Source organism: Ruditapes philippinarum, unplaced genomic scaffold (assembly GCF_026571515.1).
Source record: "Ruditapes philippinarum isolate M1 unplaced genomic scaffold, ASM2657151v2 ctg5752_1_1_1_1, whole genome shotgun sequence".
Taxonomy (NCBI): Eukaryota; Metazoa; Mollusca; class Bivalvia; order Venerida; family Veneridae; genus Ruditapes; species Ruditapes philippinarum.
The window spans coordinates 39,208-65,527 of NW_026854680.1; the positions used below are offsets into that span (position 1 = coordinate 39,208).

Sequence of the window (26,320 nt, forward strand, 5' to 3'; positions counted from 1 at the left end):
ACCTTTTTACTTTTTTATTTTCTAAAATTTATATGCAATTCTCCAATAAAACCAAAAGCAGCAATCTTTCTGACCTTATTGAGGACACAACGGGACCATTTATGAGCAAATAAAGGTCACTGATCACTGTACAAGTAGTCAACATTGTTATCGTTGTAATACAATTCTGAAAGATATCACCACTTAAACTAGAACTCCGCGAGTCGGATGTGTCGTCTTGTGAACAATGTAGTTTAGGGGAAATGGCCAGGACAAAAATGAAATATGAAAAATAACAAAGGGCAATAACTAAAAAAATAATAAGTGCAGAGCAGCAGTTTCTGTACACTGCACTTCTTATCAATAAGATCTATCATTCTATGATGTTTCAAGTCCATAGCTTTCATACTTGAGGAAAAATGACCAGGACAAAAATAAAGTAAGAAAAGCAACAAAGGGCAATAACTCAAAAATAAGAAATGCTGAGTATCAGTTCTTATGCACTGCACTTCTTTTTAATGAGATCTATCATCCTATGAAGTTTCAAGTCCATAATTTTTATAACAAAAATTAAGTATGAAAATAAACAAAGGGCAATAACTCAAGAAATAAGAAATGCAGAGTACCAGTTCTTGTGCACTGCACTTCTTCTTAATGAGACCTATCATCCTATGAAGTTTCAAGTCCATGGCTTTTATACATTAGGAGAAATTGCCCGGACAAAAATAAAGAATGAAAATTAACAAAGGGCAATAACTCAAAAATTAGGAAGTGCAGAGTACTGGTTCTTGTGCACTGCATTTCTTCTTAATGAGATCTATCATCCTATGAAGTTTCAAGTCCATAGCTTTTTTAGTTGAAGAGAAATGGCCCGGACAAAATTAAAGTATGAAAATTAACAAAGGGCAATAACTCAAAAAATAAGAACTGCAGAGTACTGGTCCTTGTGCACTGAACTTCGGGTTATTGAAAGAAGCATGCATACCAAGTTTGAAGTCAATCAGACTTATAGTGACTGAGTTATGCTCCGGACAAGCTTTAGCGGACGCCGACGCCGACAACAACAACGACGCCGACACAGACGCCGCCGCCGACACCGCCGACAAAAGTAACCCCTATATGTCACCTTTTCAAGGCGACACAAAAATTGTTATACTCAAAACAAACAAGATACAAAATTATTTCAACTGTCATCTACAGTAAAACTTTTATCAAATCACACATGTATTAACTGTTATCTAAGCACATATAAAAAAATATTGCTGGTTTTCCCTAAAAAAACACAATCCAAAACAAGTGTAAAATGTCAAAAAATACGCCCCATCAAAAAGTGTGGGATTTACCTAGCTATTAATAATGCATTTTTGAAAAATTGTCACCATTTTGTTTTTGTTTGATTAGATTTAAACAATCAAGTTAGAGAGCAAAGAAGGGGGTGGGAGCTTATAGGAGTATGGGCGGTTAATGGGGGGGAATATGGTATTTTTATTTAAATTCCGAAATTCAGAAGCAATGAGCATATATCAGGTTCAAGAATTCGATTTTCACAATCATTTTTAACAAAAATTGAATGCATTAAGATGGCAGGTGCTGTCAACTTGTAAGACTTCCCAATCACCCCTTGTTTATATACAGTAAAACTTGTTGGCAACGACACCGGGTTATAAAAACATTCACTGTATACCCACACACTAGTCTGTTTTTGTTTAGTATCCCTATTAGCTCCTTATAATTTCAACTGGTCATGAAAAACCTGTAATACCCCGATGGCCGACCATATTTTTTAGTCCCGACAATCATAACTACATTTGGTTGACGCTGTTGCTGCTTACATAACTATTATTCAGTTCCCACAAATGCAAACATGAAGTTGGTTAATACAACTTTGTTAGCCCACATACAAATACATACACAATGCCTTAAATTATGTTCATTTTCTTTTATTTTAGTCAGTTCCATAGTTTAACTATCATTTTTCTTTAACAAAAAAGTATCTATAAATGAAATATACATGTATTTTGGGAAAGATGTCATTGAATTAAAAAGGAGAAATACCTTTTGCTAATAAGATCAAAGAAATTATTGTCAACACTAGAAAATGTCTAAAATCAAATTTAAACGAAGCAAAGTATCAAAACAATATGTTCAATGAAAACTTATATGTATATGTAAAAAATATTTTCCTAACTATCGACTAACAGAGTTACATACTCTTGCCTAGAGGTTGGGTTCATCAGTAACATACTCTTGCCCAGAGGTTGGGGTCATGATGCAAAGTTTATGCAGTAAATCAGTAAATGGCATAGAGCACAAACAAAAATAAGATGTGTACAATGCTTGACTTCTTTAACAAAACAACACTTTATGCAAAATCATCAGTCAACACAGCTTCATGGCATTGAATGGGAATGTGCACACAACATTAAGTAAACTGTATTACAACTGTTTAAAAGTGCTTAACCTCAATACATCAATGATATACTATGGATATGCATACTGGCATGTGAGCAGTTCCCGTACAAAAATCTTAGTTACTTAAACATTATTTTTTATTTCGTTCACTCACCAAAATTTGAACGTTACACATCAATATTCGGCTCGTCACACAAATCATGGAAATTCCATCATGTTCTAAACATAGAATAACCCTTATATTAGTTATGAGGCCTCATATGGGGTACCGAAATTATCCATTATTTTGTATGAAGAGGAGTAGTTCCCGTACATAAAATTGAACCCATTATAATTATACAGTTTTATTATATCGGACCTATTTTTCATTTATAATTGTTGAACAGACCATTTTCTAAGAGTTAAATAGATGTAATTCAGGAAATAGAAAGTACACTAAACGCGTGTATCTATTACCCGGTACCGCTACCCCCAACGCATTCACATGCGATGGCATGCTTGTATGCATGATATTTTAAGCATCAAAGCCATAAAATTATTTTATATAGTAATATTGGTCAAAATTCTGATAATTTAACAAGTTTTCGTCACATTGCCTTCTTATCTGTAAACAGGTGGTATAAGTGGAAAACCCCTTAACATGCCTCACGCGTAAGTATATTTGCGCATGCGCGCAAGGACGGAAATCCCCCAGATAAAACAAGGTCATGTTTTGACAACGCACAGGTGAAAGTGATTTAAAATGAGACTTTTTATACGTACTGTCGAACTGACACTTAGATTTTGTCTCGTTTATGTATCGGCTTGATTTGAAATGAATTTTTGAAGAATGCATGTAAAAATCAAGCGTTTAAATGAAAAATACGGGTACTGCTTCTGTACGGGAACTGCTCGCATGCCAGTACATGTAAATCAACACTTCACAAGTTCAAATCTTTCATGATTTTTTGTCTTTTCTAAGTTCAGCCTGGGCCAATGCCCACGCTTGATGCTTAATTTTCAACCACGGTAGTGGTGCAAGTACTGGGTTCTTCTTTTGTAAAGACTGTACATCTTGTTTAGTTGGCGGCTTACCTAACCTAACCGCACGATAAATCATAGGTTTAAGCAATTCCTTTTCTTTTAGAGTCCACTTCTTTTTCTCCCCTAGAATAAATACAACAAATCTTGAATATTAAAACCTCATTTTAATAAATAGAAATTCTCAATAAGATACTTATGTTCCCACTTTCTACCATTATAATGTCATTGACCAATAACTGCATCTTGTATAAAATGGTTTGCTACAAAGATATACATGTAATTCTCCATAGATTGAGCTTAATGTGATCTAGGTGCTTATGGACTTCTTACAGTGGTTATGCCAGATATCAAGTCAACCAAGATTTTTATAATAAACTTTACAAGAATGTTTATTAAGAAAATTGGTATGAAGCATTGTGCTAAAAACAAATAAAGGGTCATACAAGAAATATTTTAGAAATCTTGCATGTGGATTAAAAGTTTGTTTGTTGGGTTTTAAGTCGTACTGACACATATTTTGGCCATGTGGAGACTGTTCCAGCATTCATGGTGGAGGAAGACCCTACAGGCATTATTTCAGGCATGAGCAGGCACCTGGGTAGAACCAACGACCTTCTGTAAGCTAGCTGGATCAAAAGGAGAGGTCATTTAATGCAATTGTTGGTGAGGCTTGATGACCAACAGTCACAGACAACAATAGCTCACAATTAGCACTGAAATTCTCTAGTCATGTAGGCTAATAAATGCATAAATATATCTTTACCAGTGCGTCGTATTTTCTTTTTTATCCTTGTGTCCCATTCCAAATCAGACTCACTTTCACTTTCTGAAACAATATTTTAAGTGACAGTCATCAAAAACAAACAAAAAGAATTATATTTAGGTCCTGATGCCTTATTACTGCAATCAAGATATTTCAACTGAAAGTCCAGAAGACAAGGGTTGTCCCTGAACAGCGTGCTCTATTATTCTCAGTACTTGATAGTAAATACAAGCATTCTAAGCACAAAAGGGGAGACAATTTTGACAACCACCAAAACAGTATCCTCCTCCCAATTTAAACTGCGGGAGATTACAAAACAGGTGTGCAAAGTTTCAAAGCAGTATCTCAAAGGACTTTTTAAATATTTGAGGTGGTACGCAAACTTGGACAAAGCATTATGTTGACACGGACACTCGGATGACTAGTATAGCTCTCCTTATTCTTCAAATAGTTGAGCTAAAAATGACAACAAATTCATAATCTTGTGAACTCTCAAAATCTCGACTCTGGTTTTGCAAATTAAACTGGCTAACAAGAATAACTATGCTGAACTACAGATCCATTAACAGGCATAGACTCTGCAAGTTAAATGTTGAAATATCATTGCAATTTTTAAACAAGCAAATTAATATCTCCTGTCGAATACATTTTGTTAAACATGTAAATAGGAGCAGACTAAACATGGGACTAAAAATGCTTGTATCTAACCTGTTAAGGCAGGATCCAAAGGAAAGTCATCTGACAGGGCTGGCAGTGGCTGGTTCTTACAGGTAGAGTCATCTGACAGGGCTGGCAGTGGCTGGTTCTTACAGGTAGAGTCATCTGACAGGGCTGGCAGTGGCTGGTTCTTACAGGTAGAGTCATCTGACAGGGCTGGCAGTGGCTGGTTCTTACAGGTGGTATTGGCTGGCTTTCCAACTAAATAAATGTATATAATATCGTTATTTTGGGAACCAATGTAATCAGTGTTTTGAGCATTTAAGAATTCAATAGTCATCATTCTGAGTATATTAAACTCAAGTATAATATACGTACAGTAAACTCCGCTTATAACGAACTCATAGGGACATTCAAAATATGTTCCTTATATCCGGAGTTCCTTGTAAGCATACAGCGAATTAGTTCCTTGTATCAGGAGTTTTTATAGTGAACAGATTTACATATAACGAACTGATTGTTCACAATCGTCTGCCATTTTTAAGAGCATTTGATTAAGAAAAATTGTCATTTATTTCTGTTTTACACACAATACCTTAGAATTAAAAAATACTTTGCTATTTCAGTTTTAGTTTTAATCCCTTTCTCAATTTCTCATAAAATATCATATTTTGTTTCTAAACTCAGTGCTTTTCGTGTTCTTTCCATGATCAAGAATACACAATATTTTGGATTTTTCCTTCATTTTATATCGAATATCTTCTATTATATTTTAAGGGAGACTTTTTACTTATGAAAGATATAGATTTCTTTTCATTTAAATCGAGCGTGCTTTGTAGATTTAAATGGATTTAGCAAGCATGCTTGATTATGTTGAAAACCAATTATAAATGATCATAATTATTTTACTCGAGCAAAACTTTTAAAGAAAGAAATACTAGAATAAAAGGGAATAACTGTTTTATCTTGGTGACAAGAACTCATGCAAAAAATATTGTGATTTGAAAACTATAATGTACTGCTATAAAAATTCATTTAAATAGATGTCTTGAAGTACAAACAACAATAAACGGTACATTTGGCCGAGTTTTAATCTGTGCCAATGAAAACAAAAGTCTATGTACGGATAGCCGATATTTTGGAGTTCGTTATAAAAGTGTAATTTTCTGTACTTTTGACTTAATTGGGACCAAGAAATGAGTTCCTTATAAGCGATAATTCCTTATAACCGTGTTCCCTATAACCGTATATTTTTATATTAAATAAAGAAGGGCAAAATTCGGGCCAAAATAAATTGTTCCTTATAACCGGAAGTTCGCTATAACCGTGTTCGCTGTAAGTGAAGTTTACTGTATATCTAAATGTCTTGGTCTGGACAATTTTTTTGTCTAAGCTGTCTTGTCTTAAAATTTCAGTGCAGCAAAACATGTTCAAAATCTGACAACAGGAATATCTGTTCTTACTTTTCAGTTTTATTGTATTTTTAACAAGACAGTCAAGAAGGCCTTCTATTACTCTCCTGGACAACATGCCAAAGTAGTCCCTGAATTTAATGTTGCAACTAGAATGTAACCAAGAATTTTCTAACATTCAACCTGATGACCTACTTTTTGACACATGACACATATTTCAACATAACCTAAGTTATGTTAAGACAAACATTCTGAAACACATTGCATTGAAATTTGGCCACAAGTGTAAACAATTTTCTTTTGACTTGACCTGGTGATCTAGTTTAAATTTACATCTGACACGGCCCATATTGAAACTTGGCCTAGATATTGCCAAGACAAACATTCTGTGCAAATTCCATCTCAATTGGGTCACAAAGGTGGCCACATGAGTATAAATAACAATTTCTAAAATTTAACCTGGTGGCCTAGTTTTTTTTAACCTATACATCTATTGAAACTAGGCCAACAAATTGTCAAGGAGAAATTCCAACACTTAATACCAAATTTATTAAATTAACGTCATAAATGCAACCACTGGAATGTAAACAAGGATTTTCCAAGATTTGGCCTTGTCTCACAGTTTTGGCCACAGCATGATCAATATTCAAGCTTGAAATCAAACATGCAGGTTGTTATAATAATGAACGAATACAAGTCTATGTAAAACTGGTGACCTGAGGGGCATTTTGCATCCAGCCCTCGATACATGTATTAAATACGTTCACCATCAGGCACATCAGAAAACAAGTGAGCTTTAAATTACATAATGATTAAATTAATATTTTTACCTAATGTTTCTGGAATTGTGTTCTCCTCTGTTGTAAATGATAGAAGATCTACTGGATCAGTTTCCTCGTCAGGAAAATCTAAAATAGAGTAAGGCAGATTTTTAAAGACAGTCACTTAAAAAAAAATGGAAAGTATTAAACTGTATAAGGAAGTCAAAAGGAGGGCTAAATCTGCCTTGTCACAAGGGCTTTCAATGGCAAATCACATTGGGCCCTTGAGGTCATCTACACTGTACAGGTCCATACCAAGTTTTATGAACCAGATCTCTACTTCTTAGACAAGTATTCTAAAATCTCAAGGCCAATATCACTATTAACACTGGACATGAGCTTGTGAACTGTAAATTAAACTCTGTACCCAATGATTACAACCAATGATTCTATCAAAAGGGCAAACACACAATAAGTATAATCCCTGGACAATGATGTTTAGCATAAGGTCACTATGATTTTCATCATAAAATCAATACATGTCGATGCCATCTTTTGGCTATGTCCAAATGTCTCCACCAGGTTTCATATACTGATCATTTATTAATCTGTCAATGAAAATGGAAAAAACAGACAAGAGCAATGCTATATATAAGAAATAAGAGGCTATGCTACATTTTCAAAACCTTTCTCTTAACTTCTGTACCTTTCAAGTCCAAGTCGTCTAAAGACATTCCTTTGAAATGATGAGCCTGTCCACTTTCAACGGCTAGCAGCAACTTTGAAATTTTCGCAAGTTCGATGACATCATCCTGCAGACGATAGAACTTGCGATGTACCGCCAGTTCATGCCCCATATGTCTTGCCACCTCTTGGACATCATTTTCTTTCATTCCAAACACCTGATAAAATTGGCACAATAACAGTCATACTGGTATCATGGAATTAACAAATACTAATTTATCTAGGTAAAGACTTGAGTTGTTGATGTACATTAACTAGAACTGCCACTATCATGGCGCGAATACCCCCGCATACCACTTTGTCAGAATCAACAATGGCCATTTAGAGCTCAAGGACAACCTCCCTGTCTGAGGTTACTAAGCCAGTGCATTGCTAAGTTATGTATTCTACATGCTTCAAATGTGAAAATGTCAAAATCAATACATTGCGGACAGGACATTCTTTAGCAATTGAGAAGAAAAGCTTTTTTTGTCAAGGTCCCTGTGACCTTGACCTTTGACCCAGTGACCTCAAAATCAATAGGGGTCACCTTATAGTCATGGTCAACATCCATGCCAAATATGAAGACTGTTGGTCAAAGGAATCTTAAGTTAATGGGTGGACAAACTTTTTGAAGTCAAAGTCCCTATGACCTTGACCTTTGATCCAGTGACCTCAAAATCAAAAGGGGTCATCTACTAATCATGATCAACATCCATGCCAAATATGAAGACTGTGGGTCAAAGGAATCTAAAGTTATTGGGCAGACAAACTTTTCGAAGTCAAAGTCCCTGTGACCTTGACCTTTGACCTGGTGACCTCAAAATCAATACGGGTCATCTACTAATCATGACTAACCTCCATGCCAAATATGAAGACTGTAGGTCAAAGGAATCTTAAGTTATTGGGCGGATAAGCTTTTAGAAGTCAAGGCCCCTGTGACCTTGACCTTTGACCCAGTGACCTCAAAATCAATAGGGGTCATCTACTAATCATGACTAACCTCCATGCCAAATATGAAGACTGTAGGTCAAAGGAATCTTAAGTTATTGGGGGGGAACAAGCTTTTTGAAGTCAAGGCCCCTGTGACCTTGACCTTTGACCCAGTGACCTCAAAATCAATAGAGGTCATCTACTAATCATGACTATCCTCCATGCCAAATATGAAGACTAAGGGTCAAAGGAATCTTAAGTTATTGGGCGGACAAGAAAAAACCGACGGACAGCCGGACGGACGTCCGGCCGAAATGGAATAAAGGGCCATTTCTTTTGTTATTTTCTATTGTTTAATAAAGGGCCAATGGCCCCTTACTCTATTGTTACGGAATGAACTCTATTGTTCTCTTTTGTTCTGTTTACAGTTAGATGGCCCTCTATCCTTATTCGGTAGTGCGGACGGACGGCCTGACGGACGGACAAGCTGATTCCAGTAAACCCCTCTTACAACTTTGTTGTGCGGGGGTATAACAAGTTTGCAATGATTTATTACAAAAAGACAGGTGTTATAAAAAACATGATTTATTGGCTTCTAAGAAGTAAGTTGTTTACAATGCTTGTTCTTATAAAATGCATTTCATCATTTATAAATGAATATTCATCACTTACTTTTTAATTAAAATAAGATAAGATACATCATTCCAGTGCATCTCTTTTAAATCTAGTGATACATGTACATGTAAATGCAAGTGTAGGGAATCATTTGAAATGCTGTTCACAAAAAATTAACATAATTTACCTGCACAACAGTGGCCAGGTATTTCTCATTGTTGGAAACTTCAGCAACTCAGGTCTCTGAAGCTCAGGGATGTTATCCAGTACATGTTTAAGGGCTTCATTACCTGTTATGAAATTTCTGCTGCCCTGAAAAGTTACAAAAAGTACACATAAATGAGTATGAACCGAGAAAGCAATAAAATATATGTGAAATCCTATGCCTAAAATTTTTATGTTTTTCATATTTACATGTTGGTTTTGTTGACCGACATGTTTTCATTCATGTACTGTTAATTCAAGTGACTGCAAAAATGATTTAGTGGGATGTCAAATTCATAGTTCATTCGTTAGTTGACACTATCTACAAAATTCCCAACTGCACCACAGAAAGGAGCATTATATTGCCTGAAGGGTACTTTTTCACAGTTTGTATCATTTGTGAGGTAAGGGGTGGAAATTTGAAAAACAAGCAAAAAAAAACCACACACAGTGACACTGAATAATTTAAGGGATGGAAATAAGTAAAACAATTAAAACAACAAGTTGTAGCAGGGACAGCATGCTAGGCTATTCTCAATCAATGTATTATTTAAACATTGTGTCACATATGACTCTTGCTATTCACCTTACAATTCATATATTTAGTTAAAGGTTAAGGAGACAGCCGAGTCAATTTTTTGCTAAAAATACTTAAAATGAGATTTTTTGATTATAAGTCTCTTCAGACCTTCCTGTACACTTTCATTATTTATTTTCTGAAGAAACGAGTCTTAAAAATAAGTTATTGAACGTTTAAAGACGGTACCCATACAATTTTTATTCTGCTGACCATTTATTGATAACGCTCCGCCCACTGTTGAGGCATCAATAGGGGAAAATTGGTCAAATGATAAATACGCGGCTTATTGTTAAATATATACAATATCGAAGTGCTCTATGCAAAGCGGTGATAATTTTTTCGTGGTATAAAAAGAAACATTTATTCACATTTCTTTTATTTTTTTTCTTAAATTAACTGTATCGCATATGAATTTAAACACAATATATTGTCTTCTTTTTTTAGCCAAATAGTATAATTATGCTAATAGCTAGAAGTCTGAAAGCTCAGTGTAATAATTATTTTTTATTTTTTTTATTTTTTTATTTGTTTATTTATTTTCTTTTTTTTTATTTTGGAATTGAATTTACAGAAAAGTATCGGACAATATATATTTTATACTTAGCTAATATAGCTACTATTCATGTATGAATTATACATACTTAATCACATAAATGCTATCAACATCAGAAACTTAGTACAATTCTATCGCTACCATAAAAATAATAAACAGTTGTAATAATAAAAATAATCAGCTTCATTTATATAAGATATCTAAAATACATTTTAAAGTTCATTGTTTATAACTTCAACTCGCTCGCGGTACTGCTCGCGTTCTATTTCCCCCAACCGAGTGCCTCAAATTTTACCGCTAGATCGATAGATATCAGACGGGCAATAAATCACATTAGGTTTTGGATAAATTTCTTAAATAAAATACTAATTTATGCACAAATTTTTAATTGGTCAGTGGTGATTGGGTCATAAGAAGGTGTTAGCGAGTTTTGACACTTCGTTTTATGAGGGACAGACCAATTTTGAATCGTCATAACTTTTTTAATAATGGAGTAAGTAACATGCGGTTTGAAACACATGAAACAGAATTTATTAACGGAGGGAACCATGTCAGGGATTTTTGATTATGTAATCGGTGGCTTGGGCTAGCCTTGTAATAGTTTTTGATGAAAATTTGCCCTGCTTGAAAATATAATTTTGTTGAAACTGTTGAAATTGTTTTTATTATAGTGTCGCCCCTACTGAAAGGGGCAGTCAAACTGGTTTATGATGCACCTTTGACACTTCATAGTAGTACCTCGCGGTTCTTGTTCTTTAATGCCAGAAATAATGCAGGTTATAATTGTTAATTAAACTGATGGCTCTCCAACCCGTCACGTCAGTAAGAAGTATGGCCACTTAGGGGACTTGAACCTTATCCACTAGGGGCATGTTCCCACTTCGACGAATCTCTTTTCGCCGAGAGAAATTTTATAGGGACAGGTCCCGAGTTTGAATTTTCTCTGGTCCCCATAAAATGTTCTTCTCCCGAGAAAATTTATGTTGGCACATGTCCTCGCTACCACATCTCGCACATCTTATTTGTGGCAGCCACCATTTAATGGTTATTTCTGCAACAAAATTTACCATCACAATCTGCAGTGTTCTTGCAGTGTTCTTGCAGTATTCATCAACAGCTAATGTAAGTGCAAGGTCAACTCTCACACCATGGACATTAAATGTGTTTTGGTTCAAGCTTTACAATTGTGAAATTATGTTACAGAAAGGTTAATCTAGGAGGTGTGTGGGGGTTGGTTATAGGCATATTTTGACAGAATAAGAATTTAACAGTTTTTTAATTTAAACAAGTAATGTAATTCTTTAGTGAAAGTTCAGTTGATTTTAACATACCTCAAGCAAAACAGACAAAGGTATCCATTCACTTCTTTCATGACTGAATTTCTCTCTCTCTTTGTGCCATGGTTAACCAGTCGGCCTAGAAATCCACTTTCTTCAGTTGCGTCAACACTGAAATAATAACTTGACACTGTCATTCAATTGAAAGCAACTTGTGTCAAAATCATCTCTGTTTTTGTCACTTTGATACTTAAGGTGATTAATATCCCCACAACACACATTAGTTAAAGAATACATAGCCAAGTTTAAAGTTATATGAATTAGGACAAAATGTTACACCAATGCAGACATTCCGGTAAATATAGTCTTCAGTATGAAATATACATGTATACATGTAATGTTTAGCATTTTTGTTCCATATATGATTCGGTGGTGAAAATGGTTGTGTTCATTATTAAGAAGTTAATTTAAAACTTGTACAATAAATTTCTCTGGGGAAACAAACTTATGTTGCATTTTGAATGAAAGTGATGCTGGAAATAATTTATTATTCAAAACATTGCCTGCTGAGAGTTAAAGTAGTTAGCAGTTAATCTCACATTTTGCTTAGTTAAGCTAAACTTATCTTTCTCTTTCCACAGGATTTCGTGCCTTTTTAACTCTAAGACAGAGGATCTTCCCTAAACTGAGAGCAAAATCTACCACTATCATACTATTATACAGATTGTCCAAAAAAGGTTCAACATTTCAATCAAGCTCCACTGCTTGATTATCATAAACAAAACTTCCTGCTTCCCTTTAACACTTATTTAGTAATTTACTTACCCATTTTTGATGAAAAATGTTCCCTCCTTGAAGAATTTTAACACAGAGTTCAAAAAGAGACTCAAAATTACAAACAAGAAGAAATCCATTACTGATAGCATGCACATGGCATTGAGATCTTTCAAAAAATGTTAATCTTTTAGATAAAATACGAATATGTTTCCATTTTAAAACAAATAAACATGATTTGTTTAAACAATGGTTTATTTGGCATGTGGTGGCAGACATCTTTGTCCTCATACAAAATAATGAGAAGTCCCTATTTGCTTTTTCTCGTTTTCTTAGGGAAAGGGCATGGTCTTTTTTTAATAGGAAAATAAGCATTAAATTCCAAAATTTTGGTTAAAACTAGCACAGAGCGTAAATTATTCTAAGACTTTGCAAGATTAAATAGTATCAAAATATAAACAATTTTATGCAAATCTTTAGGTCATCATACTACTTTTTGAGCTATATAAATCTGCCACTGAAAGTAAGATTTTTCATAAAATTGTTTCCAGATTTTGATATTCTATAATCAAGCCAAGTTTCAATAAGTTCTCTCCTCTAGTTTTAATTATGAGGTATGTATTTAACTTAGTAAGGGGGGAAAATTACGCAGGTAAACATTAATTTGGGAAAAATTACATTATGACAAATGCCACCAAAAATGTAAAGATTCTTTTTGTATAAATGACCATTTTTCAAAGTCTGATCTGTATAATATATACAATATAGTAGCTCCCACTCAATAACAACTTCTTCCGACACCGCAGTGGCCCCTTAGTGCGGGGGAAGCTGGAAGGTGAAAAACGTAGCTCTTTTCCCCTGCTATCCCCTGCACTGCCACAGGGGTGGGGTGGTGGTGGTTGCAAATGACTGGTGCATTAGACTGATTCAAACTGACAACAGGTGGTAATTCAAAGTGAACTAAGTGGTGGATACCAAGTTTTAAGTCATTTGGACATACGGTGATAAAGATACATGGTATGCTCCACACAAGAAAGTAATGTTTGAAAAAAATCAATCAGGCCATCCTTAAAAAAATGTTTGTTTGCAGTAACGCGACCGACTCACAAAAATCACCCCGACTCATACATTTTTATTGAGACTTCAAAGAGATTTTTTTTGCAGCCGAAAAATCAGTCCGTGAAATATGTCCTTTCCGTGTTTAAATTTTCTTTTCGGTAGTTTCGACTTGAAAGGTGGCGGCGCTCATGAAAATGCCGATCAAACATTTCGTATAGATTAGCTGTAACCGTTAAGATTTCTCAAATGATAGTATATCCATGATACTTGCCAAAAAAAATACAATCAGGAAATTTAAACCAAAATAGCACATGTTTTTTGTGTTTGAAGAGATCGACTATTAAAAGAAAAATGAATAGCTAATTTTTGGGCCGCAACGATTTGGAAAATAATGACAAAATTAATGCAGCAAGAACTATTTTTTCAATGGAACAATTTGATACAAATCCATCTAACAATATTAAAAGTCTTATTGACTTTTATTATGAAAATTTAAAATATATCACTTTCAATATGAAAATTCTTGATAGTGATGCCTCACGCTTGGGGTAAAGAGTTAACTTGGCCCTGATCCAACTCTGCACTCATACAAATACGAAAAAGAAGTTGATTTTCTGTTATAATTAGATATAAATTTCTACCATTAAGCAAATTTGTTTCAACAAAATGATGTTATCTCTACTGAATAAAAATTCTGGTAAAAGTCGTTCCTTCGAGAGCAATCAAACCAAATCTCAAGTTCCAAAGTTGAAATAAGACATACATGTATTTATAAAGACACATATATATAATTTTTTTTTTTAACAATTTGTAATTATGTAGTGACATATAAGATGATAATTTGCAACCAAAATTTGACAAAATATGCCTTAGAGTCCATCAAAAGATGCTTTTAGTGTCCTTGATTGAAACAGTTCCTAAAGTTGCTGAGTAACAGTAGGTATCCCTGTTTCTCGTATTCTCAGGGTTTCTCATATTCCTGGGATTAGTTAAAACGAAAGGAATCAACGCACATGACAAAAAGATATCCAAAAACATATCAACTTTTCTAAAATTAATTTACTGACTACAATTTCTTTGTATATACTAATCGAGGTTGAACTACAAAATATAAACTTATGTGTAGAATGAAAATTGCATATAGCTATTGTCAATAGCAGCCAATCAAAATCCCCTGAGAATATGAGAAAGTGTCTAGATAATCTAGAGAGTCATGGTCAGTATCTAGAAAGTCATAACAATTGTTCTACGTAAACTTTCACTGTTGTTTTTGTCAAGTTAGATTTGTTAAATATATATTTCTGTGCAAGTAAGGTATCTTTCTCCTTCAGAAGACATTTTAATCCTTTTAGAAAATTTAATTTAACCTTAGCACCCTAAGAATACGAGAAAACAGTATATGTACAAGTTCTCTTTTGCCTTTTAAATGATTTTATAAGAAAAATTTATCAAATGTCAATAATCTTATTCATGGATTAATGACATTGTATAATTATGCTTAATTGGTTCATAATGGCTGTTGAAACATGATTTTTGACAATCTTTCTCATGTGACTATTGTTTCATTCATTAAAGATTAATTATAAAGCATATATCTCTGAATTTTTTTGTATAATATTTAAACACTGAAATGTTAAATTAATTTAGTATAATCTTGTCTATATGAAAACACTGGTTGTAATCAATGTTAACAAAAAATTCCCAATATTTTTTTTAAGAAATTGTATTTTGTATGTATGTCATCCATATAAATTTCATGTAATCTTTTGAAATACAAAATGATAAAGACACATGCCTTCTTTTTTATGACTATGATTGTGCAGTTACATTTTGATTCTGCACACTCAGTAATGATTTTAATGATTTAAGTGGACCTAGACACACACGAAAAAAAAAAAAAAAATCGACTTACCTACTCATACCTAAAATTCTGGGTCGCGTTACTGCAAACAAAGAATTTTTTAAGGATGGCCTCAGAGGGCAATAACTCAAAACTGCACTAGGTAGAATTATGGTTCTTATGCAAAATAATTTGCCTCAATGCAACCAAGCTATATTCAAACTTTCAAGCTAATGCCTTATATAACATACTTTTTAAGATAATGCTGCAAGTATGAGGTGCTCTAAAAATTATGCGGCAGCAATGCTCTAAAAAGCAATTAAAGGGCAATACAGTGATTTTTTTTGTATATTTTACAGCCGAATACAGGCTGTTTCCCCTTGCTCAAAAATGCTATATTTTCCCCTAAATTTAACTAATATTTTCCCCTTAAAATAAAAAAGTCCAGTATTACAATCACTTAACAGCATTGCAATGCATGAAATCATCTCTCATTATAGTCAACTTAGTGTTTGAACCTTGCCTGTAAATTAGATGGGTAAATGTTTGGCTATATTTGATTGTTCTTAGTTTATTGTATGATTATAGATTTTCCTCTTAAAATGATATATTGCCCTATATTTTCTTCTTAAAAAGATACAGGTGGTTGTGAAAAACCCAAACAAAATCACTGAATTAAAAAAATCCACTAGGTCAAGCAATGGTTCTTGTGCAGGCAGTGCAATTTGCCTCATAGCCATAAAGCTATCTTCAAAGTTTGAAGTCAATGTCTTATATTGAACCCTGCCTAGGCAGAAGTTTCGAACAGGCAAATAAAAATCTAACAAGCATATATTTCCTCACCAGAGCTCTCTTCCTTTAGATTTAAAGAAAAATCTGTATCCGGAACAACTGTCTTCTTCCCTTCTCTCCCCTTCATCTGCACTGACTGTTTCCCCCTTATACACAAGAAGGAAATCACCCCTCTTTCTTTCAACTTCTGTCACTATACCTCTACCTAGAAAGGACATTATATTATATATGACTCTGTAAACCAATAGTATCAGACTACTAGACTAGAGAATCAGAGTAAAAAAAATAACAATTTGGTTGTTAATATTAAAAAGACTGTCCAAGCCAGTAGTACACTAAAATTTTAATTGACTAATGAGGTTTATTTTGTTCATTTATTTCATCAAGTTGAAAAATAGTGTAAAGATATTACATGATAAGATGGAAAGGTGTGCTGCAATGACAAACAGATTAACGCCATTTAGCTGTCTTCATGGTTATGTGTCCATTCAAAACAATACAACATTTGACTTGTCTATGTCAGCTATATGAGGAAACAGGAAATTTACTTTCAAGACCAGGCCAATGAGAATACCATTGATGATTTTTTTTCCAGACTTTTTTTTATCAAATAACATTATCCCTTCTTTGTCTAAGGCCAAAAATAAAATATGGTTTGTTTCCGATTCCCTACTCTGGCAAAATTGAAATTATGGTTGGGTAAACAGCGATTTGTTTCTAGCAATTTGGGAATGGGTCTGGTACCGATGGTATAGGGAAAAATCACGACAATTTACATGAAATTGGGAATTTTCAGCAACAACAAATTTCAATAGCTTTTAAATTCTAATTTAACACATTCACTTTCAAATTACATCCTAATTATGTATCTTATATGAAGTTCATGAAAAACTGTACTAGTCTCTCAGTCAAAGTCAACCCTTTGAAAAATAAAGATAAGTTATTATTTAACAGATATTTTATGCTTACACTTCAAATACCTGAATCTGCTAAAAAGCATAAAAATGTGCGGTCTAGAAAACGTGACAAAACAAAATCGTGGCAATTCAGTGTACAATAGAGCTGCAATGATACACTTGTATATTTGGTGCACCATATACGGTGCACCGAATATGGCCAGTACTCGAATTGTATTTGTTATTCGCCAGCAAAATATTCAAATATTTACGAATACAATCATTCAAGATGAAAAGTCTTGCTTAAAAAATAAATTATAGTAATATTTAACCCAATATATTGACACTGAATGTGTATAACAACTCTCATATTTACCCCAATTAAATGCATTGAGTAAATGTGACCGGGGCACATTTGTCGCAAAAATAAACAAAATATGACATAGTAAAACATTTATTTTCAGAAATGAAGCCTTAGTTTAGAATATATTTGGACATTTAATTATTTTTTAAAATCTAAAAAATAATAAAATTATTCTCAAAACCCAAAAATCAAAATTTGTATACATGTAGACGACTTTACAACAACACAAACAAGTCTGAAATATTTCCCGCAATATGTCATCCAATGAAACAATCGTCGATGCTCCTGCCAAATAAAAATCACCTGTATGGAAATATTTCAGATTTCCAAGAACAAAAGATGGAGACAAATATATTACAAAGGATACGTCTACAATATGCAAATAATGTAGCCACGAAATTGGGTATGCCGTGTTTACTGCCAAATGAAATTTTTTAGTGTAGATTTTCACGCGCTATGTACATGAATGCATTGATAGCTATTCATGTATTTAGTGAAACCTTTGAATTTATCTGATTCTCTTTCCTTATTTTATAACTTTTAAAAGGGTCTATAATTTTATCATTATCAAAACAATGTACAGTAATTGCCTAATGAATGTAATGTAAATTTGTTCGAATTAGAAACATGCAAGGTGAATCAGTCAATCAGACATGCATGTAGCTTTGTCTCGTTTATACAATAACAAGATTCAAACATATTTTTGAGAAAAAATAACTTTTATTTTATTTTCTTGAATTAAAACAGAAAAGTAGAAGACTTGTGCAAATTCATTAGTTGGGTTTTTTCATTGAAGTATGTTACTTTTGTTCAAATCTAATTTCACTAGGAAAGTGTAAATGAAACTAAGTAAATTTAAGCATTGTTTTATTTTATTTGCGTCCAATGTTCATGCTTACCAACTTTTTTCAGACTCTAGGAGGGAGATTTGAGATTTTTAAGAGGGAGTTTTTGGCGTTAAAGAGGGAGATTTTTGCGGTGGCGCTTTACTGTTTGAGACTTAATTTTCACATGATATAAATGACATTCAAAACAATGTGACATATCAGCATGCTGTCAACAATTTTTACAACTTCTGTCTCTTGGTCTCAAAAGCCAGTTAAGTACAGTTCTCATAATATTGTAGATAACACATTCTCTCATTGCATTTATTTCTTGATGATCAAAAGTTAGTTCTCTTTATTTCTCATCATACATAACAAATGCTTTCATTGCATGTATCTTTTGATGATTTATTTCAATAAGAAAGAAACCTTTCAAAATGAAATGTGCATTAACTTAATCTTCATAAGTATTTATTTCAACGGATAATTTGCTCAAAATTATTTTAAGTAAACAAAACAAATTTTTCAATCATATATCCATTTCAAATACTTACTGCTTCTTTAATGTTTTTCAGTATGTCAGCATGCCCATTAAGGCACTTCAGTGCGTGTTTCACATACAAAATACTGGATGCACTCACAAAAATCACATGGAAAGGGTACATGCACGCACAATTTTAAAACTCCCATTTTACACCGTGAAATCGGCAATGTAATTGACGAATGTTTGGGACGGTCTAAATCGTACTTCCGCTATGCTAAAATAACGTATCCTGTACAGATTTGGTAAATGTTTTAGTCTCAACCTCCGTCATATGCGTGGTATAATTATCATAGACTAGCGGTCTGCAAAATGCAGAAATTCATCTCCCACAAAAACTAAAAAAATGATATATTTATATTTAGTAATATAAATATAGCATTTTTTTAGTTTTTGTGGGAGATGAAGGTAATTGAATTAAAAGCATATACCAAATATTAAAACATGTTTAAAATGAAAAATACTGCAGTTTACATGGTTTTGAGGTAGGAGGGTTGTAGAGTGGGTGAGAGGGGGGGGGGGGGTGGCACGGGGGTAGTGACCAATCAACGCGCCGAACACCTTTGGAAAAAAGTGTATGTGATATAGGATAAATTGTATTGCGTATACGTGAATGAATATATATTAGAAGATGTCTATTTTCATAAACAGCCAACATCTGCATTGTATACTGAACTAATACAAGCCTTAGTATCAGACAATGACTTAGTTTTGATGTATCCTGTACCCCCAATTTTTTAGATGTAACCCCAGTTTGCAGAGACAGGGGTTACATGATTGTACCCTTTATTTAAAAAATGAGTGGGCATATATTGCTGGTACGTAATTAACATGTGCATTCCATAATGACACATAATTATCAAAACTAAATCAACAGTCATGTAATTAACAGTGATCTGCAATTTCAATGACATAATCCCAACTTTTTTAACAAACTCGCTAATCATTACACGGGTCAATATATGCGTCAACAACCCTTGTTTCGCCAAGAGTGACTCGATTACGTCATCCACTAAAGTAGCACTGATTAACTTTCGAACGAGTGCATTTTTAATAAAAAAATGTACATTGATATTTTTTGCGGTATCGCTGTACAAAGCGGGAGATTCTATCTCCCGAGCAGGGTAGGGGGGATAATGAGTTAAAAACGGGAGACTCCCGTCTAAAACGGAAGAGTTGGTAAGCATGAATGTTGAAAATACCTCATTAAACTCTTTCAACAATTGGGGTTTTTTTTTTCATTAAAGTATAAACCAGCCTTCATGTATGTTACTTTGCTATTCATGAATAAATATTCGTAATCGTTACCCTGTATCATGATACGTATTCATATTCGCTACCTGGTGTATTTGTTGCAGCTCTAGTGTACAATTTTCAGAAATATGGTCATTAAGACTCACAGTCACGACCTTTTTGTTGGCACGCTGATTTTAATCGTACATAATATATTTATCCTGTATGTTATCTTAAGATTCTCGAGTGGAATGATTGGTGTTCCAGCATTTTTTAACCGTCTTTAGACGGATCCGGTAAGGAGACCCTTTCCCAATTTGATCCGGACCTGTCCAGTACCAGACCCATTCCCAATTGCCAAAAAGTATGTTTTCTCACAATTTGTAGTGAAAAAAAACCTAAAAGTTTAGCTAAATTTTGCCATAATTGTTACAGCCAATATTTGTAAACAATAAAGGGAGCTACTCTGATGCTGTTTGTGTTAAGCGTAAATCCCGTCAAAACGGCCATGACTGTTTAACTGAGACTGGTTTCCAACGTTTTATCGTGAAAGATCTACAATATTGTTGATACTGAATACCAGTCTCCAGTAATTTACGGAAACGTAAAAAGAAATGTTCATCTTCTTTTTGCCAATCATAAGATTTAACAATGTGAAATTTCCCAATCTAATCGGTACCTGACTATTTCCAACTGGATAAAAAAAATTGTTGTGTTCATTTTATCATATTTGATCATCGGGTCTTCCTTAATACTGAACAAATATTTTGGGAGTTTTTAGATCAGAGATTGGGAAAATGGACAATATTTTCTGTTGGGAATGGGTCTGTTTACCAGTACCGATCAAAGAACAAAATATATTGCAGGTATAGGTAGCAACTAAATCAACATCGCAAAATATATCCAAAAGGTTAATTTTCATCTGGTGCAGCATATGTCAAACAGGTGGTAAAAACCATTTAGTTTTTACCTTAGTCATGTGGTTAAAATTAACAGAATCTCTTACCTTTTATGCCAAAGTCAGCAATTCGAAATCCAGGTGGATCTTCATGATTAACCCATTCCTTGGCTTGTTGCATTGGATCAATGCTTTTGCGACCTATAAAGAAAATAGGTATAAATGTATACAAAACTTGCATATAAGCCAAGAATTTAGTTACTTGAATTTAGGAGTGCAACAATTCAACTTATTTCAAATATAGGTGAATTCCAAGCTTCAGACAGATTATCTGACTACCACTAACAAGATCTACTTCCAGTGATCGCAAGAAATGATACAAGTTGCATAGTATAGTCTTGCTATAAATGATACAGTTATAGGAAGTACGTGATGTTGTGTATTAAATCTCAAAAGAGAATAAACATTGAATTTTACAGAGTTGCTATAAATGCTACAGTGATTTTGTTTATAGATAGTGATTACTGTGCTAAATTTTTGGTACATCGAGGCATGGTCAATAGAACGCGCTCAGATTTTATCCAATCAGCGCCCGTCATTTCTTTTCTTGGTGTGTGTAAAAATAATTACTCACAAAAGACAGCTTGTTGACTCTCCGGCGTCATTTAAGTCTAATGTTTTTTCACATTTCCCCTTTGAAAAATGCTCAGGGGTGATAGATAAGTGACCCATAGATAAGTCCTGTGTAGAGTCGCATGGGGACTACAACAAACCCGTTACAGCTTCAGCTGCTGTCTCCGAAAGCTTATTTTGCCCATTGGTTCATAGGTACAAGTCCCAATAGGAGCCAACTTTTTTCACTTTTTTTTAAAGGGAAAGGCAAGGCTGTGAAAAAATCTTTTATTTGATAAAACTTGCGATAAATTATTGATATAAATGTTACCTATTTAAAAAAGCCGATTATATAAGCTAAATTTTTAAAATCAAATAATCGATTTCTCGCTACTTTATCAACCCAAGGGCCGCGCCATTTTGTAAATTGACCAGTCGAAATGCAGGTGCGCGTGACGTATGATACCCACTACATTACCGTCCAATCATAACCCTTCAGTCGTTAATGATATATAGCAGAAGTATTTCGACTGAACATTCGCCATCGTTATTGAAAAGAAAGAAAGAAAAATTGAAAGACTTGAATCTGATGGACTGATCTTGTATTATTTCGAACATGAATTCAATATCACTGAAATGTCCGAGATGTTGAATTGCATAGAACTGCAATATGCGTCACAAACTTTGACTTACAAGACTTTTATGCTTGTGAAAACTGTTTAATAATAGAATTTTTTTTTATTAAAGAAAATGTGTTTGAACACTTGGCAATTTCGACGATATGCAAAACACAACATTCCTCTTTTAACATGATTATGTTAGATCGCAATGTCATAGATGTCTCTTTTATTCAGACAGGGACCGTATATATTACATGTATGACAATAGCTTTCAAAGGCAGCAGAACTAAGTCCATAACAAGTAAATGAAAGTTTTATCTTACACCATGAACTACATTAACTTCGATAAATATTGAAGAAATTGAATAAAACAAAATATGGATTTTTTTCAAATTTACTCTCATTGTAAAATTGTATTAACTTTTATACAACCTTGATGATCGCGTCCATCTAGCGTGTTAATAACAAGTTATTGTTAATCAATTAACAATTTGATAAGGATGTCAATTTGATAATCTTTTATGGTCTTTTAATCTGCACAAGTGTCATAAATCTCTCGCCTACTGCAATTATAATATACTGGTCTATGTTTGTTGAACAGGATGTTTACTTATTATCACTTGCAACGTATATTAGGAGACGACTATAACACTCTAAATGATGTGACAGTATTGATTTTTCACGCTCTAAATAGTCGAGATTATTAGCTTGGGACAGAAATTTTTATTACGTTTTAAGTAGCTAAAACTTAGAGAAGTATGTTAAGATTTTTCAGAAATATGAATGCTTCAAATATAATATACTTATGATTAGTGATATAAAGATAACTGATAAAAAATTGAAGAGGTATTCAATTTTCATAATCTATTGATTTATTTAGAATTGCTAATAACTGAAAAATAAATGTATAAGAGTGTTCATTGTATTAAAAAACAAATCTTTTTGCGAAGGTTTTCTAACCATTTTCACATATATGGCCGCGTTACTGAAAATGAAAGATCCAAAATCATTTTCACAGTTTATCGCTTTTCACTGCAGCATTTTCCCCGATATATAAGTAATTGATAAGAATGTATAAAATCATATTTGCCTGTGAAATGTACAATTTTAACTTGTAAATAGAAAATGATGATACAAAGTATCCATTTTATCAATTTCGGTTTACAACGTATGAGCGCGGACGCACTAACCGGAAGTGGGTATAACACATCACACATTTGGATCTCGCTGCTCTCGCGAGAGCAAATATCGTTAGAATGGCCGCGCCCATTGAAATGATAAATTTATCAAAAAAAATGCTAATATATCTCTTATACGTTAATTTTGGAAAGCAAAATTGTTATTATTTTTTATTAGTAAGTGATTATCCGACTTCCAATCGTCCATGCCTTTCCCTTTAAACATTTCTTTTTTCTTATATACTTCAAAAAACACAGTCATACTGTAAAAATAAAAAACTTGCCTTGTTTTAATTTTTGTCTGCATTTTTTTAGTTATAAATAGATAGCATTTTGTATATACTGAAATGGAATAAGTTAGTATCTCCGTATAACAAAAAAAACAACAACATTTTTTCTGACACCAAAAAAACTGAGTGAAAAAATTTTGCTCTTTGTTGGAACAGAAACCTGTGAACCAAGGGGCAAAATTAGTTTTCAGAGACAGCGGCTTAGCCCACTTAGCTTTTGAGGCACTTAGTAACTTGCAGGTATTTTCACATCATGAATAGATACCAAAACCTAGTTCCCGGCACTAGCTTTCTACTTGCATGACGCAGGGCAACAGTGATAATTTGTTGGCTCGGAAATTATGCATTGCAGCCGCTGGAGTCATTTATCTTTACCACTGTATGCTTGATAGTAAATTGCAAAATTTTGAAAAAACATGTTGAACTTTAAATTTTATATTTTGTATGAATTGTTAGGTGTGCGCAACTGGTTTTAAAAGCAACAATATTTTGGCCAGCAATTTCCAGAGACAGAGCACAAAGGAGGTGGGTAGGGTATGATTAGTCCAAATAATTGTACGTTTCGGTCATTCATGATAATTTTGTGACAGGTAGCTGCCCTTCACGTACATATAAGAATGGCAATTTTCTGTTTGGAAAATGCCCAATTAAAACCTTTTGGGAAACTATTCCTAGAGGAAGTATCAATAATTTGACCCCAATTGATGATAAAATGAATATTTATATGCATAATCAGGTATAAAAATCTAAAGTTTACAATTTCAAACATCAATATATAGCTATTTGTTTCATTTAAATCAACGAAATGTGGTACCGTAAACGAGTCATAGTGAATTTTACCTCCTGTTATTTATGCTTGTCTCCATTATTTTAATATTAAGAATTTCAATATTTTCAGTATAGATGTTGAGCTAATAAACATTAATGTTTTTAAAAGAGAGTTTTATTGTCTTTATTACATTTTTCAAAGGTTTGATTTTGATATTGTCCACACAGTAAATTGCAACTATGGGTAAGGCTTAGAGGGATGACATCTATAAAATATCAGTCTATAAAATGGGTCATCCCATAAGCCGAACTAGTAAGGCCAGGGTACGACCTAAAGTGTCCGTGTGCCCTGAGTAAGTGGCATCATCTTTCTTTCCATTTGTAAACTTCAAAATGGTGCTGTTAACATTACTTTTGTAAATAAATAGAATGTATCAGTTGGTAAGTAAATGGTCTTCAGTGATTTTGTTTGGATTTTTCACAACCACCTGTGTCTTTTTAAGGGGAAAATATAGCGCAATATATCATTTAAAGGGGAAAATCTATAATCATACAATAAACTAAGAACAGTCAAATATAACCAAACATTTAACCATCTAAATTAACAGGCAAGGTTCACACACTAGGTTGACTATAATGAGAGATGATTTCATGCATTGCAATGCTGTTAAGTGATAGTAATATTGGACTATTTTATTTCAAGGGGAAAATATTATATTAGTTAAATTTAAGGGAAAATATAGCATTTCTGGGCTAGGGGAAACAGCCTGTATTCGGCTGTAAAATATACGAAAAAAATCACTGGTTTTGCAGGAGTATTTGTTCTAAATTTACGACGAGCACTGTTCTGACCACTTTGTAACCTTAAAGAGGTATCAAGAGTTCTCGACTCCCAGAGTTTTCGACCCTTAGAAAATGTACGATAGTTTTCAACCCCTAAGTTTTCGACCCATATAAAGATGAAATTGGTTGAGAGTTTTTGACCCCTGCTCCATTTGGGGTAAAATAAATATGATAGCTTAATTAAATATGATGAAATAATCTTATGACTAGATGACACTTGCTTTTCAAAATACAGATGTACCAGCAAATCAGTATACTGGGTTGACCAATTACCGGTGTGTTAACATTTTAATAGTGGTCTACATTCGGTAGTACTATAACATTTTTCCAACCAACAAAAAGTACATAATTTTGCCGATAATATTGGAGAAAATATTTACACAAAACGGTTAACAAAGTCAAAGTGCAGCTTACTGACATTGAAAATTCAGAATAGTCGGACTACACCGGTAATTAGTAAACAACGGTAATCAGTAAAGTGACTATATATTATATATTTTTAGATTTACCATATTTTATTATACTTGTCATTATGAATAAATATGTTTCACTTGCTAAAAACTTAATATAAGTGTTCTGAAGTAAAATATTTTATGTAATGATATATATATTACAAGATTAATAAATTTAATTTAAATATTATAAACTTAATAATAAGTTACACGTGTTGCTTGTTATACGTTGTTTGTCGCAATTAACACCTTTTCAAAAAATGAGTGCGTTTTTATTCATTGCACCTTTGTCAAAAAACTTAATCAAATAAAGAACTGTTTATGTGAAGTATGTATTGTTATATTTGATGAGTGTTAACAGCTAAAAATTGTGAAATAAATATTTGGTTGTTTAAGTATTCTTTTTTATAAATTCCTTTAAAATACAACCAAGAAATGCAAGAA

The 26,320-nt window shown here is 33.3% G+C and overlaps 1 protein-coding gene across 3 annotated transcripts in view; it reads right to left on the reverse strand.

Moving 5' to 3' along the window:
- LOC132740736 (uncharacterized) overlaps positions 1-26,320 on the reverse strand; it is a 27,164-nt gene continuing 844 nt past the window's right edge. Inside the window, exons 2-10 of one of the 3 annotated variants that reach the window (XM_060728703.1) lie at positions 21,222-21,314; positions 16,409-16,562; positions 9,466-9,590; positions 7,714-7,909; positions 7,077-7,154; positions 5,076-5,095; positions 4,886-4,946; positions 4,178-4,240; positions 1-3,537 (exon numbers count right to left, since the gene is read on the reverse strand). In XM_060728703.1, coding sequence (XP_060584686.1) covers positions 3,329-3,537; positions 4,178-4,240; positions 4,886-4,946; positions 5,076-5,095; positions 7,077-7,154; positions 7,714-7,900 — 618 coding nt within the window. In that variant the 5' untranslated portion in view covers positions 7,901-7,909; positions 9,466-9,590; positions 16,409-16,562; positions 21,222-21,314 and the 3' untranslated portion in view covers positions 1-3,328. Of the gene's footprint in view, positions 3,538-4,177; positions 4,241-4,885; positions 5,096-7,076; positions 7,155-7,713; positions 7,910-9,465; positions 9,591-11,946; positions 12,064-16,408; positions 16,563-21,221; positions 21,315-26,320 lie in introns of those variants that run through there. The other 2 variants (XM_060728702.1, XR_009627204.1) reach the window with 2 other exon arrangements.